Source organism: Rhincodon typus, chromosome 16 (assembly GCF_021869965.1).
Source record: "Rhincodon typus isolate 14 chromosome 16, sRhiTyp1.1, whole genome shotgun sequence".
Classification (NCBI taxonomy): Eukaryota; Metazoa; Chordata; class Chondrichthyes; order Orectolobiformes; family Rhincodontidae; genus Rhincodon; species Rhincodon typus.
Genome location: NC_063347.1, coordinates 57349488 through 57367405, shown reverse-complemented (window position 1 = coordinate 57367405; position 17918 = coordinate 57349488). Strand labels below are relative to the sequence as shown.

The 17918-nt window shown below is 42.0% G+C and overlaps 1 protein-coding gene across 1 annotated transcript in view; it reads right to left on the bottom strand.

The window, feature by feature from the left end:
- Positions 1 to 287: 287 nt before the first annotated feature.
- LOC109931861 (aminomethyltransferase, mitochondrial) overlaps positions 288 to 17918 on the bottom strand; it is a 17906-nt gene continuing 275 nt past the window's right edge. Inside the window, exons 2-6 of the mRNA XM_020531125.2 lie at positions 10119 to 10286; positions 5687 to 5767; positions 2532 to 2663; positions 1520 to 1598; positions 288 to 442 (exon numbers count right to left, since the gene is read on the bottom strand). Of these exons, the coding sequence (XP_020386714.2) occupies positions 288 to 442; positions 1520 to 1598; positions 2532 to 2663; positions 5687 to 5767; positions 10119 to 10286 (615 nt within the window). The remainder of the gene's footprint in view (positions 443 to 1519; positions 1599 to 2531; positions 2664 to 5686; positions 5768 to 10118; positions 10287 to 17918) is intronic.

The window sequence follows — 17918 nt, the reverse complement described above, 5'->3', positions numbered from 1 at the left end:
ATCCCTTTTTTTAAACCTCTCTTTCTCTTATGGTCCTGCTACGTCTGTGTTTTTGTTCATACATTTTAATTTCTGCTTCTTTAGCTTGATAGTGCCACAGTGATGTGGCTTTGGATGCCCTGCTATGTTAAAGGTGCTAAATGGAAACAAATTTTGATACAGGGAAAGTCTGGAGTGAAAACCACATACTTCTCAGTTACAGTCACCAGCTCCCTTAATGAGAACAAAATTCACAAACAAAGGAAACCCATTTAAGCAGTGAGTCTCACTGTATCTATTATGAAAAGTTAACTCACCTCCACCCCGTCCTCTCCAGTGTAGCCACAACGAGTTACCCTGCAGCCTGGCACCCCAAATACAGTCATCATGGCACTCCACATGAATGGCAGTTTCTGAAGGTCATCAGACACACCCTCCTGCAGCACCCTTGCTGCAGATGGACCTGGGCAATATAAACAACAGCTCCACATTATCTAGAAGGTTCCAGCACCCTAATGCAAGGAAGTTAAATGACTGCAGTTTTATCGTACCAAAGCAAGATCACCAAGGACGGAAAAGGATGGGGTGGACACTAGGACTCCTGATGCACCTTCGTGCTCGTTTGTTGCCGGGTGTGGGGATTCCCATTTAGAGGGAATTTGTTTAGCTGTGGTTCAGTTGTTAGTTAACTCACCTCTGACTCAGTAGACAGAATGCTCAAGACCCACTCCAGAGACCTGAGCAGGTTGACATTCCCAGTGCACCCTGAGGAAATGCTGCACTGTGAGACATTGCTGTCTCTCTAATCTTTTAAGGTGTAAAAGATCTCATGGCGCTATTTCAAAGAGCAGCATATTTCTCCCTCGTCTGTGTGTGTGTCTGTACATGTGCTCATGTGCCTGATCGCATGTCCCCCCAGCTGGTGCCTGGATCTTTGAGGATCTCCTCTGGGTACAAAGCTGTCACCACCTCTCTCCTAGTACCAGTCTATTGCTTACTAATACACATCGGTGAATGGTGATTACACGGAAGTTGTGGGAGAAGAGGAATGTTTTTGAGAAACAAGAAAAGTTTATTAGAGAATCCGAGCGCCAGGAAACAGGATCCAGCAAATGGGGGCCTCTGGAGCAGGAGGCAAAGGACACAGATCCACACAACTGGGAGGGAGAGGATGTGGGTGCCTGAGCTAGAGAGAGTCGAGGAGGAGAGTATGGGTAAAGGTGAGAGTGGGGGGAGTCAGGTAAATGCTTGAGGATGGGGGAGATTTAAGCTAAAGAGCAACTGCAGCATTTGGGCCCAGGTGCTCCTCACTTCACACGCCCCGGGGAGTGGGGGTCACCCCATGAGTGTGATCGGCTGTGCCCACACACAGGGATGCACGTGCTTGTGCAAGTGTGAACACGTACGCATTCATGCGAGAATGATATCTTAAAACGTAAACATTAAATCTGTGGATCAGGCAGCACCAAAGAGACAGAAATCCTGATATGGAACTCTGACAATTTAGGATTATTCCATGGTGATAGAATGAAGTGGTCACCTTGCAGCGCTATCAATCCCGCCTCCAAAAACTCCAGGTCAGCATCATTCCCAGCGGCTTTGAACTCGGCCAGCTTCTCCTAGGAACAGAAGGAAGGCAATTAGCAGAGGCCCGAACGCCAGAGCAGGAGGAGGGCTCCTCACTAACTATAAAGGCACTCATGTGGCAAACCCACAGCATACTGCCCCATAACCCTCCTTGACTCTCTCTCTCTCTGTCTCTTGCTCAGGAACCCACACCCTCTACCTCCCACTTCTGGAGCCCTGCGCCCTCTCCCTCCCAGTTGTGTGGACCTGCGTCCTTTGCCTCCAGCTCCAGAGGCCCCGTTCACTGGATTCTGTTTCCTGGCGTTCAGATCGCTCCCAGCATGCGCGCACCAGTGTCAAACCAGTTACTGACTTGCTCAACCCTGGGCCCAAAGCGCAGTTTCCAAAAGCTCCCTTCTCCTAAATTAGCTCAAAGTCTTTTCTCACCCCCACCAAGGGGATGAATGGGTTGATGAATGGAATGCCAGGTTAGGCATACCTCAAGGACATTTCGACTTAGGAAAACCAATGATTGGGTGTCAAGTCAGGGCAAAACGGAAGAGCATGAGTCTGCAGACTGTGAAAGTTCCACACTCCATTCCCAATCAACCCCAACATATTTCCTTGCTGAATGCCAATGCAGTAATTTGTCAAACACCCACACAGTCCTCAAAAATCAGGTTTAACTTCAGTACAGCTGGAGCAAAACAATGGATTTCTTCCTTAACATCCTATTAAAAATAGCAGTCCCACTCAAAAATACAACAAAATGATCCCACTTTCTGTTTTGTCATCAATAGCGAAATTAACACGTACTGCCTAAAGCAGGACAAGTCAGGGGTTTGTAAAGCCACGACTGAATCCAGAACCTTCTGTGCAACTGTAGTTCAGCAGTGAACTCGGTACCAAGATCCCACAATGATAGCTCAGCCGCCTCATGTTTGTGAGCTTGTGTCTTTGTGATGCCTACAGCAAAGCCAACATACCTTCATGTGGGCAGAGTCCTTGTCAGCACAGCCCGCATTCGATACGATATACAGATATCCATCTGAAGTCCGAGTCACTATCAGATCATCCTTTATCCCTCCTGTTTCATTGGTGAAGAGCGACAGTGTACCCTGAACACAAAGAAGTGAAAGGTTAGGACTGAAGGACACAAACAGCTGGGCCCAATAAATATAGCCAGTCAGGAGGAACAGACTAGAGCAATCAACGAGTAGGAATGTGTGCACTATTATCAAATCAGTTACTGACTAGAACCCCCAGGCTCTAGGAGCGGTTTCCAAAAGCTTCCTTTTCCTAAATTAGAGGAAGTTTTTCTCTGGATACTGAATGGGGTGATAGACAGAATGGGATTTACTGACCTGGAGTTTTTGGTGGTGGTATTGGTAGCATGGCAAGGTACCAGTTCACTCTATTACCATGGAATAATCCTGGAAGTACACTGTGACTCAGGAAAATCATTGGGAAAAGATCATTCTAGACTTCCTACAGAAAATGTCCTAGAAATGCTCTACCTGTTGGTGTGCAATTCACTGGAGTTGGATTGCAGCCAGTCAACCTAGGCAGTATCACCAGACTATATGACTGTGGGGGAATCGCAGTACAGCTCACACTGAGGTCTCTCAATGTTCACTTTCCCTGGTTGATATTGCACCTCACTCCGCTAACTACCACTAAGGCCAAACATGGCATCACCCTATCTCGATGCCTGCCTTTGATATGACTGTGATGAGAGGTATGAACTGGTAATCAAGTCAGTGCACCAGTCATGTATCGATTCACTCGCCAAAATGGCCATTTGCTTGTCTTTTGTACTTCCATCCAGACTAAGAGAAACTTTCATCAGGCATCTTGAGTGAACTCAAATAATCTGTTTATTATACCACAAAATGAATTCTTTAAACAAGCGGCAAACACCGCAACATCAGAACGATAATTCAAAATTCGGACTGTATCTCCTCAATCCCAAAACAGACACACTCACACAACACAAAAAGACAACAGTCTCTGCAGAGATTTTTTTTGTTTTTGTAAAAAAGAAAACAACCTTGCTGTCCAAAAGTCTGGAAACAAAATGACTTCTCACGGTCCACCAGGTTTCTTTCGATGAAATCAAATTGCTGACAACCGTAGACTGATGGAAGATCTTCAGTTCGACTGGAATCAAACTGGATATGAGTCTTTGCAAAGTGGTCACAATTTAAAGGTTGATAAGGTGGTCAGAAATGATGATATTTTGGAAATTTTATTGGGTTTCCAACAGCTTCCACTGAAAGAAGGAGTGAGAGAGACTTCACCTTTTTCTTCTTATAACAACTCAGGTCTACTTAGTGAAAACAAAAAAACTAAGACCAGAAAGGCAAAGCATACGAGGCAACCAGCAAACAGGCCTCCATATTTATATCAAAGCTAGGTTTTCTAGCAAATATGGACCATAAATTCCATCTCTTCTCCTGCTAAAGGCTTTGCTCATCTTTCCTCAGTCATTAAACTTTCTTAAAGCAGCAGGTAAACTACAGCACGCATTAAACCATTGACTTAATTTCCAAGAAACCTTTTCAATCAAACAGTTCTGAATTTTCTCTTTTTTTAAACAGCCTGTAAATTTAAAAAACGTATTCACAACACCATGAGCTAGCCAACTTAGGTCTATGAAAACAGACAACTGGGGAGATGATAACATAACGTAATGTCACTGATCTAGTAGGTCAGAGGTCCAGTCTAATGCTCTTGGGGTATGGATTCACCATGGTACCTTGTGGAATTTAAATTCAATTAATGAATAAATATGAATTAGCCTCAGTCTATAATTGTCGTAAAAACCCATTTTATCATTAAGAGGAGGAAATTTGCCATCATTATCTGTTATGACAGACTAGTGACTACAGATACACAGCACTGTGCTGATACTTCACTGCCTTCTGAAATGGCAGAGTCAGCCATTCATCAAACGACTACAGAAAAGTCAAACCAGATAACTGCAGTGCTTCAAGCATGTGTCTCACCACCAACTTCTTCAGGACAATTATGGAGAGAGAAATGCTGGGCTCACTTACAACAGCTAAAAACTGGGCAAAATGAAAGGAATCAAAGTTCCCATCAACACTGAGTAATTTTAGAGTGCCTGAACATTGAAATAGTCCCTGGTCATACATTGTTTCAAGACTTCATTTACTTTTCAGTGAATTATGGACATAGACACCAGAACATTGGAGATACTCGAGTAAAGGACGACTTTTTTTCAACATAGTTACAAGGCAAAGACTGTTAGAATAACATTAATTACATTACATTAAACCTAACCCTATCACATTCCCAACATTTCCCCCCTCTGTTCCGGTTATTGGATTTGCTTTGTTGGTACTAACCATCCATTTCAGGATCTCACACATTCAACTTTGATTGTAGGAAATTGTAGGCTATTTGGCAAAAGGTAGCATCACAGCTAACCCACTAAACTTTGTAGCAGTAATCGGGAGCACAAAACCAGAGAACAGTGATTCTCCATTCTAACTCATGAAGCTGATCTGAACCATAAAACCCAAATACAAACAGCAAAGATCAGGAGACCAACACAAAGTCTTCTGGTCTGTATGGCTTAAGGAAATGTCAGGCACTTTACTAGAAGTGGTCAGCCATGGTTCAGATGGTACAGCTTTTCCTTCAGATTCAGAAGGCTGTGGATTCAAGTCCCACTCGAGAGGTTTAAGGGCAAACTGTGGGCCAATGTTCCAATGCAGTATTGAGCGAGGGCTGCATGGTTGGAGGTGCTATCTTTCAAATTATTTTGACCCATTGTTCTGTCCCCTCTCTCAGTGGATGCATTTGATCTACAGCATTATTCGAAGAACAACAGGAGAGCACCTCTCCAATGTACTGGGCAATGTTTACCCAGCAACTAATATCACTGAAACAAATGATTCAATAATTGATCTCTGTGCTGATTGTGGGATCATGCCATGTGCAAACTGACTAGTGCATCTGCTTACAAGTACTCCCTTAGCTGCATGACCTGGGGACGGGCAGGGCACTGCTTAGATACAAGTTCTTTCCTTTTCCCACTACAGTAGTCTGAAACAGAGTGGCAGACCATAAGAATTAAAGTGTGTGGTTTTTGATGAGAGAATTTGATCTTCACCTGGTTGTCCTTCAGCTCAGCAATGTCTCCAACGACCAAACTTTCCATGAATTTCACTCGATCCTTCCCCATCACCTTGCTCTGAAACAAAGCAGACACTCCGTGTAGTCACTGGTAACTCCTAATTATTCCAGAGGTGAAATAAAAATGACGTTCTCCCAGCCACGTTAGTTTGTAGATGAAAAAGTGGAGAACCACCTGCACATTCTGTTCAGTGTCTAGGGTCAAGGAACAAACTGAGTTTTTAAAAGTTCACAACATGTGACATGCTTTGGTGTGGACATTTGTTTTAATTATGTACACAATGACGCAGGTTTGACCCAAGCAAAAGTCCAGACGATTTATCCACCCTCAGATTTCTACTGTTTCTGCTGCCCACCAAACAAGCATTCTACCCTGGTGCTAAACATTCTGTTCCACGAGTGTTTTATCAACTTAAATCTATCTGTACAACTCTACTCTTAGTACTTGATTCACTATCTCTTTAATCTCACTGAATTTTGACCTCATGATCATTCCCGATTTAAACTATTCCTTAATCTCTCTGTTTCTCTTTCGATCTCCATAAAACTTGCCATTTTGACCAAGATTTTTGGCCGTTTCTCTCAATATCTCCTGATGTTGTTCAGTGCTATATTTGCTTTATAAAGATCACCTGAAAGACCTATTATGCTAAAGGTGCTGTAAAATCAAATAAATGTTTTGCATCAGTAACAAAAACAGAAGTTGCTGGAAAAGCTCAGCAGGTCTGGCAGTATCTGTGAAGAAAACATTCAGAGTTAACGTTTCGGGTCTGGTGACCCTTCCTCAGAACTGATGGGTCACTGGTCCCGAAATGTTAACTCTGCTTTCCATTAACTTCTGTTTTTGTTCCTGCTTTACAGTCCTTTCGGTTTTTAATTGTTTTGCATCACCTCAGTATAAGCTTACCTCTCTAAATTCCTATTCAATTTTCTGATATCTCAGTCCAAACTTGCCTCGATAATTCCAACCCAATTGCTCTGTCCTCAAATGCTCATGTCAAGCTTTGTTTCATAAAAATGCTCCGAGCAGCCTTGGCACATTTGACTACTTTAAAAGCTGCCAGGTAAATATAAGTCGCTGGGACTGTGGTCCATAATTACTACTCCAGAGGGAAAAATGCTCAACTCCTGTGCCTCACTCGAGTTTATTTCACAGAAGTCTGTTAGTCATGTCTGTGTTGGCCCTGTGAAGGGCCTCCGGCTATGTCCTTGCCTTCTCCCCATAACCCTGTTTTCATCCTTTTCAGGTCATAATCTAACTCTGTCATGAAAGCCTCAATTGAACCTGCCTCCGCCAGATTCTCAGACAATTCATAACAGATCCTAGTCACTTGCTGCATGAAAGTGTTTATCATCATGCTGCCATTGCCTCTTTTTGCCAATCCCTTAAGTCTGACCCTTAGATCTTTCTGGGAGCAATCAGATCCTCCACATGTAGGCACAATCTCTCCCATTCTACTGCGACCAGATCCCTCAAGATCTTGTACACCTCTATCAAATCACCAATCAACCTTCTCTTTTTCACAGAAAAAGAGACCCACTCCCTCAACCTTTCTATTTAACTGCAGATTCCCATTCCTAAGATCATGCTTGTGAATCTTCTCTGCTCCTTCCTCAACTGTGGCACCCAGAGCTGGACTTAATAATTCAGTTGAAGCTGAACCAGCGTTCTATACAAAGTCTAACATATTTGCTTTTCTAATCCATGCCTCATTGATAAAATTCAGGATTCCACAGGTCTAATTAACAGCACTTTCAACCTATCCTGCTACCTTCAATGATTCATGCAAATGTTTACCCAGGGCCCATTGCTCTCAAACCACTCTGAAATGTTATCCTCTTATTTCCTCTTCAGTTTCTTCCCTCCAGAATGAAACATTTCACACGCCTCTTGGTATTCAATCTCATTTGCCTACTCCAATAACCTTATAGATGTTCTTTTTGAAATTCTACATTATCCTCCTCTCAAAACTGTCAAGTTTTGAATTCCACACTCCCAAGTCTGGTTCTCCTACTCTGAAACAAATAAGCTGTTGAGATATACACGTTTCTTTCTCACTTTGAAGTCATTCTCTGCATTTCTTTTATACTTTGACCAATCAACTTTGGGTAGTTATATGCTCTCTCTTTAAGTTTGGTGCTTTCCCTAGCTTATTGGGCTAACCACAGACACTGAGTCCTCCCTTTAGAAATTTTTTTTATGGTACAAAAATGCTTATTCCGAATATTCTGAGACATTGCCTTAAGATCTGCCAGTGTCTTTACTGATCCATCCTCTAGCCTAGCATGTCAAGTTCACCACAGCTTTCATGGCCACGTAGTTATCCTTATTTAGGATTAAAATACTAGTCTTAGACCCAGTCTTCTCTCTTTCAAACTGGATGTAATATTCAATCATATTGTTTTTGCTTCCTATAGGTGCCTTTAGTCAGAGGTCATTAATTGATCCTGTCACATTACACAATAGTAAGTTTAATATAACCTGCTCTCTAATCAATTCCAGAATGTGCAGCTGTAAGAAACTAACTCAAAAACATTCTTGGAATTCTTCATCTAGGCTACAGTTGTCAATCTGATTTTTATAGTCTATATGTAAATTAACATTATCCATGATTATTGCTGTCCCTTTATCACAGGCACCCAATATTTCTTCTTTTATACTTTGTCCCACATTATGGTTATTGTTAGGGAGCCTGTCAACCACTCTCAATAGTGAATTCTTTTCATTACTCATTATCCCTATCCAATCTCCTGAAACAATTTCACCTCCAACTTTTGTGCAAATGTTATTCTTGATTAACAATGCAGCCCCTCCCCACTTCACCGAGCTTCCTATTTTTCTTGAATGTCATGATGCGGGAGGTGCTGATGTGGGACTGGGGTGGACAAAGTCAGAAGTCCCACAACACCAGGTTATAGTCCCTCAGGTTTATTTGATATCACAAGCTTTCGAAGCGCTGCCCCTTTGTTGTACTATAACCTGGTGTCATGTGACTTCTGAATTTCTTGAATGTCATATACAATGTCAATAGTCAGGACTAGTTCTTGTCATCCTGAAGCCACATTTCTGTGATGTCTTTCAGATTACATTTCTTTACTTCAATGGGCACTATCCTTTGTTATTATTTACATATTATTTATATTATATGTTTTATAAACATTATGTTATAAATGTAACACGCATCCCGATAAAGAGCCTTAAATTTTGTCTTTTTGTTATCTAGTCTTGATTGTTGATACATTCCTAGGTTTTGTTTCTCTCTGCCCTTCCCACTATTCTCTGATCCTCATTTCCCATATTACTATTTTCCCATTAAACCGCTGACCATCCAACTTCCTCTCCTGATCTCATGTCAGCCAACACTTTTCAGGTGTTTGGCCGTTCCCTTTAAATATGCTGTCATCATCCCTTTCCTCAAAATAAAACCCCTCACTTGCCACTATTATTGTCAAATATCACCCCATCACCAACCTTCCTTTCCTTTCAAAAATCCTTGCATGTGTTGTTTCCTCCCAAACCCATTCCCATCTTTCTCCCCAGTAGTTTCAATCCTTTCGATCAGGTTTTCATCCCCACCACAGTATCGAACTGTTTTTTTTCACAGTCACACAAGCTACATGACTGAGAAAGGCAAAGTTATGGACATGTCACAGTAAATCAATCTGTGCTAAAACCAATCTGTTGTTCTGTGGCTCATTACCTAAGAAGCCTGTACTGACTGAAATGAGGATAGCCAGATGGACATCATAGAACACGAGTTCCCTGATTGGGGCTACTAATTTGGTCCAATCAGGGAGCCCTGGCTGACAGATATAAACATGAGTAATAAGGGCCCTCTTGTGGTGCAGTGGTAGTGTCTCTACCCCTGGATTGAGAGACCTGGGTTTAAGTCCCACCTGCTCCAGAGTGTGTAATCGTATCTCTGAACAGGTTGATTATTTAAAACAGGTTAATTTAAAAAAAAAGTGATAAGCATTACTGCTATACAGTGGTAGTGGGGCCTGGGGGATTGAAAAAAAACAGGAAAATATAAATAGGGGATTTAGAATCTCCTCAGTTCAAGGAGATATGAACAGGGGGATTTAGAAACTCCTCAGATAAAGAAAAAAAATATATAAATAGGAGTGTCAGAGGTTCTGTTCACTCTGACAGCTAGCTCCGAGGAAGCCAGATCAGTGTCAGGTACTAAGCATGTGTAAGTAAAGAATGACTTAGAGACGGGATGCTGACCTTAGTGGAGTTATTTCAAGATCCACAACATTTTACTGCCTTATATTTTTCAGGTGTCTGAGCTTGACCAAGAAGTCAGTACCATTGGTCAAACCTATGTTAGAAAAGATTGTCCTGGTCAGTGCTACAATGGCATGGAAAAGTTCCTTGATGTACAATCTCCAGATTCTGGTCTTACCTGCAACATGTGGGATACATCAAATAATGAGCAGCGCTGGCGGGTATGCAAGTGAGAGCTGATGTGACTGTCCTTGTACTGTACAGGCATACTCCACCCTGCAAACTCCACCATCCGAGCTCCATTATTCCGATGGAATTCATTTAGCGCCGTCTTCTTGAGAGATTCCTGATTAGAAAACACAATAGATTCCCTCAAGTAAACTCAAAAACATATTGGTGTTCTTCAGCTGAACCTAAGTTGCACTTATTTTAGTGCAGTAAGAATGTTTACATTAATGATATGACGATGTATAGCAGTCATATGCAATTGAGACTCAAGGGTCTGTATTACGTACAATAATATGTAATTGAAAGATTGAATCAAACTCTTGAGAGTCGATAATAGTCTCTTTTAGATAAGGCAAAGACAGAGATGCAGCAAACTCAAAATGTGGACTGTATAGTCTAAGTTAGCAGTCTCTACAATGCAGGGCCAAATCCTGACACGCAAACCTCATAACAGACAGAGTCCATGAGGACACTACAACTTTGGGATATATATCATAGAATCCATACAGTGCAGAAGCAGGTCATTCAACCCATCGAGCCCACACCGAACCTCCGAAGAGCATCCCACCCAGACCTACCACCCCTACTGTATCCCTGTAGCCCTGCATTTCCCATGGCTAATCCACCTAGCCTGCACATCTTTGGACTGAGGGGGGAAACCGGAGCACCTGGGAGAAACCCATGCAGACCTGGGGAGAACCCGGGTCCCTGGCAATGTGAGGCAGCAGTGCTAACCACTGAGCCACCGTGCCACCCAATCGAAGGAGGTAGATCAATCCATGGTGTCAGGTTAAACCACTTATTCCAAAGACTGATTCCAATTATATGGCACAAGACTCCCTAGCTGGACTGGTCTTCCTCTCTTCTCCTTACCTATTCCAAAAGGGGACTACTGCAGTCCATTTTTTAATAACTTTGGGATAGGGGAGACAAAAGTAAACTTAATAATATTCTTGTCCCTCACAACATCTTCAACCCAGCATGTTACCACCCATTATAATGTTATCCTTGGCTCAACAAAGTAAAACTCTAAGGGGTAATACACTTGGCAAATGTTATCAAACTGAAATGTTGACTTTGTTTCTGTCTCCACACATGGTGCCTGATCTGATGAATATTTCCAGCCTTTTGCTTTTATGCCTCATGTCAATAGCAGGAAAGGTACAAGAAACCAATATTAGGGGCAAAATAAATATTCAGTGAAAAAAACATTAAAAACATAAAGCGCTGGAGAAGCTCAGTGGGTCCGACAGACGGCAGCGAGAAACAGTTAACATTTTGAGTCCGATATAACTCTTCTTTGCAACTCAGGGAGATAAGAAGAAATATTTCACTTAGGGTTGTCAGGATTTTGAATAGTTGATAGGGATAGGAAAGGAGATGAAGATACACTTGGAAGACAAGGAACGTTCAAGGTTATGGAAGTAAGCAAGGACATGGGACAGCACACCCTGCAATGGGCTGAATGGTCCACTAACATGCTGCAAGTTTTTATGATCTGGTGAGTTCACTGCAGTTTGTGGGGTCTGGCTGTGTTCAAATGGTCTAAATTACAACAGACAATAATTCTAAAGGCTGATGAAGGGTCTAGGCCCGAAACGTCAGCCTTCCTGCTCCTATGATGCTGCTTGGCCTGCTGTGTTCATCCAGCTCCACACCTTGTTATCCCATAATTCTAAAGGCGACTGTTTTGGGATATTCTGAGGCCATGAAAGCGGATGTTAATGCAAGCACATCATTTCTAAATGTCATTGGTATAACATCCACATTTTCCTTATGCCTCAAACGTGTTTCACCTAGGTTAAGGATGTAGGAGAGCAAGTTGCTGCTCCAGAAGCCACTTTTTCCGCACATCAAGAGGCCTAGTGCTTCAGTGTGGTCAAAGAGATGAACTATTCTCCTCACCGGTTATTATGGGGATAAGGTGAAGCAGAGGAGCAGCAGCATCTCTGTCTTTGCCTTATCTGACTCTCAAGAGTTTGATTCAATCTTTTAGTTACATATTATTGTACATAATACAGACCCTTGAGTCTCAATTGCATGTGTCTGCTATACATCGTCATATCATTAATGACATGAACCATTGCTTTCATTCAACATACATGACTGTAGTGTGTCCCTGTCCCTGTCCCTCCGTTAACCAGAAAACAAGGTGTGATCACCAAGACTTGGCAAGGGTACAGAGGAGATATACTGGAAAGGTGTCAGGGATGAGGGACTTCAGATAAATGGAGAGACAGCAGGAGTTGGGTTGTTCTCCTTAAAGCAGAGAAGCTTAAGCAGAGATTTGGGTGTTTAAAACCACAAACAGCAAATGAAAAACTGGTTCCAGTGGGAGAGAAATTTAAGATGATTGGCAGAACAGCCACTGGCAAGATGATCAGATACTTTTACGCAATGAGGTTATGGTGATATGGAAATTTCTGCTTGAAGAGCTGGTGGAAGCAAGTTCAATAGGAGCTTTCACAATGGCATTGGATAAATACACAAGGGGGACACATTCACAGGGCTGTGAGAAAAGAGCAGCACAGATGTATTAACCGAATAGTTCTTTCATAGAGTCAACATAGGTGGGATGTGCCAAACGGCCTCACTTTGCGATGTGCAGTTCTATGATTAAGAACATTAGAATGAAAGTTGGGTAGGTTGTGGAGCAAGCTTGCTCCATAAGTTGAGAAAATCATGGATAATCTAGCTGTGGCCTCACCTGCAATTCCCTGCCTGCCTCCCATTAACCCAGAATTCCCCTGTAGATCAAATGTCTGAATACATTCAAGGCTGAGTTGGACCATGATCCAGCCTCCATTGCTCACTTGGAAAGAATTCCAAAGACAAACAACTCTGAGGGTAAAAATTCCACAACTCCACCTAAAATGGTAGACCTCAGCAATGCCCATTGTTCTTGAGTTACCCTCAAGGGAATTCACCATTTTAGTATCTATTCAGTCAGGCCCTCTCAGAATTTTATATGTTTCAATTAGACTATCTCTCTTTCTCTCAAGCACTGTGGAGTATAGGACCAAACTGCTCAGCTTTCCCTCATTAGACAAAGCCCACATCCCAGGAATCAGCCTAGTGATCTTTTCGGAACTGTGTCCAATGCAGGTACATTCCTCCTTAAAGGAGACCAAAACTGGAAGCAGTAGTCCAGATATGGTCTCACCAACATGCTGGGCAATTCCAACAAGACAACCTCACTTTCATACAGCAACATTACTTACAGCACTATTCCTTCCTAGTAGTCAAATTAGAATGGGATTACTTTCAGATCTCCCTAATGGTCAGCTGGACAACTTCCTCTTTCAGACTGTGGTTGGGCAAGTGACGAACCTGCTCTGAGATCTAGTTTTAAGGTGGCCTGCATTTTTAAAGCAATATTGGCGCAAGAACTGCATTTATAAGTATTTTTAATCAACCTGTTCAGACAGGTAATGACACACCTCCTGAGCTGATGGGACTTCAAACTGCACCTTCTAGTCCAGAGGTAGGGAAATTTAACACAAACTACACAATGAAGTGGTCTCAGGCTACACTGGTAGATGGAACTTAATCGTGATAAGTGCAAGATGATGCATTTTGGGAGGTCTAATTAGGGAAGGTCATACACAATGAATGGTCGGTCCCTAAGGAGTACTCAGGAACAAAGGGACCTTGGTGTACATGTCTATAGATCCCCAAAGGTGTCAGCGCAGGTAGACAGGATGGTGAAGAGATGCTTGCCTTCATTAGCCAGGGAGTAGAATATAGGAGCAAGGAAGTCTAGTTGAAACTTTATAAAACTTTGGTTTAGGTCACAAATGGAATACTGTGTGCAGTTCTGGTTGGCACACTATTGGAAGGATGTAATTACACTGTAGAGGGTGCAGAGGAAATTCACCACGATATTGCCTGAAATGAAAAGTCTCGGTTATAAGGAAAGACTGGAAAAGCCGGGTTTGTTTTCCTTGGAGCAGAAGAAGCTGAGGGGCATCTGATTGAGGTATGCAAAATTATGAGAGGTATAGACAAGTATATCACGAGAATCTCTTCATGCAGATGTATCTAAGAGCAAATGGCGCAAGTTTAAGGTGAGAAGTAAGTGGTTCAGAGGAAATATGAGAAAACTTATTTTCACCCAGAGGGTGGTAGAAAAATGGTAGGTGCTACCTGAAAGGGTGGTGGAGGCAGGTACTCTCACAACATTTAAGAAGCATCTGGATGAGCACTTAAAATTCTAGGGTATAGCAGACTATGTGAGGGTAAATGGGACGAGTGTAGTTTGGGGTTTATTGGTCAGCATAGACACGGTGGGCCAAAGGGCCTGTTTCTATGTTGTATGACTCTATAGCTAAAATTTAGAGTTTGGGAATTTTTTTTAACCTTCTAGGACAGGGAGTAATAGCAGAGGAGAGAGACGTAGAAAGACTTACGGAGGGAATTCCAGAGCACAGAGTTTAGCCAGGAAAAGAAAACTGCAGATGCAAAAGAGATCAGAATTTATGGAATTCTGGATCAATTATTGTAAACAGCTAAATAAAAGGGAACTCCCTGCCTCACAGCACTGCGGGTGTACCTCCATTAAATTCACAGCAGCAGTTCAAGAAGGCAGCTCACCACCACCCTCTCAAGGGTAATTAAGGATGAGTGATGCATGCTGGCTCAGCCCACTCCCATGAATGAACTTTAAAAGTGGTATTGGTGGGTGAAGTTTGCAGGCTGGTTGGTGCTCATAAAATTCAACATGAGAAAACTATCATTTTCTTTTGAAATATACTTGACTCAGCTATTCCAAATTAGATGTAAGATTTGTGCTTGACAATGCTTTCTTGCCCATCAGCTTCATTTGCTAGGCAATATAGCAGACAAATATTGCATCACCCAAGGGTCTTGACTTCAGAGATTGCAGTAGAGGCAACACACCTATTCTGCAAACAAAATTGTCAAATACTGAGACAGTGTTAGTTTAGTTTAACATGCCTGATTAGATTGTTTAGTTGTGTAACATGGGTAATCAATCTAACCAGATTTCCCATTCATAGAATCACAGAATCCCGACAGTGTGGAAACAAGCCATTCGTCCCATCAAGTTCCACACCGACCCTCAGAAGAGCCTCCCACCCAGACCCACCCTCACCCCCCTAACCTATCCCGGTAACCCTGCATTTCCCATGGCCAATTCATCTAACCTGCACATCTTTGGACTGTGGGAGGAAACCAGAGCAGCTGGAGGAAACCCATACAGACATGGGGAGAATGTGGAAACTCCTATCTTAACAATACCCAATACTCAAGTTAGCACTGTTACCAGTTCAGCATCAAACATTTCAAGTTGCCTTAGGGACTTGAGGTACTTTTTACATTGCCAAAAAGACCCAGCTGATCAGTTTTTTTTAAAATTTATACTTAGGATGTGAAGATTGCTGGTGAGACCAGCATTTCACGTCCGTTCAACAGGTCTGACCCATTGGGAGGTTAAGACTCAGCTGCCTAAGGTGGACCTGGAACACACACTGATCAGCTAGCAGGCATCCTTCCCTGAAAGACCAGTGAGGACAATCTGATTACCGTTTTTAATGTTACCAGCCCTAACAGTTCCGGAATTTTTAAAAATGAAATTCAAATTCTAATAACATAACCACATCACCACTGTACCCAGTCAACCAATGTCCTAAATATAAATCACCACATGATCCAAGAGCATTATTAGGGAGGAAGTACTTTTTTTCCCCCATTATTCTTTCATAGGATGGGGGCAGCATTGGCAGTGCCAGTATTTGTTGTCCATCTAGATTATCTCAGAGTCATTAAGAATCAAAAGCATTGCTGCAGGATTCAACTCACATAGGCCCAAATGAGTAAAGACAGCAGATTTCCCTTTCTAAAGGACTTTATTAGGGTTTATATATCAATCCATGCTGTTTTATGGTCCATATTAATTCATTGAATTTGTAGGATTTGAACCCATGTCCTCAGAATATTAGTCTGGGTCTCTGGATGACTATGTTAGTGTCATTACCACTATGCTAACACCTCTCCTATATACCAACTGGCTGCTGAACGTCAGCAAAATAAATGGGGAGAATTTCAGACCTCCCTGTTCCAAAAGTGCAAGATAATAAGTTTTCAATCAAAGCTTAAATGACACAAGGATGGGAAAATGTGAAATCCCTCAACCACTTGAGTAGCTTCAGGATAGTGTCCATATCATTTTCAGAACGTCCTAGGTTTTGGGAGAGGGGTTAAAAAAAACAGGATCCCTTAATTCAGTGCAAAAACATTCAATGCTACAGTTCCCCAAACTTTTCCAAGCTGGGTTGGATGGAGGTCGAGGTTTGCAAAGCCCATGGAGCACAGGAAACACCAGACAAACAATGCAGACAATTGCTTGGCACGCTACCACACTGAAGCAGTAAATCCTGGAACAAACCAGTGAGTTTCTTCACTGCTTGGCCATCTAAGAAAAGAGGCCCATTTTTGCGGATACTGCTGGTTCTCGGATATCTGGATTGGAGGTATTCTACCTGAAAACTTGCTGGGAAGTTTGTTTTCTTTTAATACTCAATAGGTTCCAATGTAAGTAATTAGAGTACACACAGCTTTAAAGATTAATTTGATCATGCATTAAATGGACACGTTCAAAGTTGATCCACGGTCACCAGCAGCAATGGCTACACCTATAAAGGTCCAGAGAAACGGAAAGTGGAATGCTGAGATACTCAGGGTCTGGAATCTGACGAACAGAACCCAACATTGTGGTCAACTTCTCCCAAGATCGTTGCAGACATGTATACAATGTTTGTATGATGTTCAGCCTAAGTACATACAACACTGTTGTGATTTATGACTCAAGTTGGAAATGGCAAGATCATGATTCTGCTAGCTCTTTCATGGTTCAATAACTATATTATGGCAATCTCACACACCCAGTGTTTTATTTTTCTGATAGTTAGCAATATGATTTAGATATCAAACATTGCTGGATAGGAAGACTTGATCCTGATTAGTTTATAATGTAAATAATGCAAAGCTAGCATTTCACAAGGCAACAATCAATGACTTCGGCGGTCAAAAATCAAAGTTCAAACAGATTAACATTTATCTTCAAATATTGCTACAACTCAGATTTGTTAGTGAATGCACACTAAGAATATGCTTACCCTGCTCTCATTTCAGAGTACATGGGCTATCAGCCCTTCCAAATGATCCTATTGGCCACTTATTATACAGGAGGAATTATTATAGTAAAACCAAAAAAAAACTGTTCTAATGCAATCCATGCAATAAATTTTCAAGCATAAATCACTGGGCAGTTAACAGCACTAAAATAAAGTTAGTCTTCCTAATTTCAGACTTGTTCCTACACAGTGTGATTGAAGCTGGAATTAGTTAGCAGTGCAGTTCAACTAATCACAATCGTGATCTTATGCTACAAGAAAAAACAGACGCAGTGATCTCAATGATGTTTTCAAATTTGAAAACATCTCAACAAACCAAACAAAACAAAAAAAATTAATTCTGTAGTTTCCCATTACCCCATCTGGAATATACATAATCATATAAAGCCGAGCTTATCCTCTAACCATATTTCAAGCACGAGCTGGACTCGGGGAATAAATGTCCATTCTTGGCGGATTTTAGAACACACTTATTCAAGAATTGGCAATAAAGCAATTCCTAAATTTCAGCATACCCATTGCCAGATACTGTCATAACCGGTCTCAACGTGAATCCCCCATCGGCAGGTACTGCGATAACCCACCCCGGTCTGAAT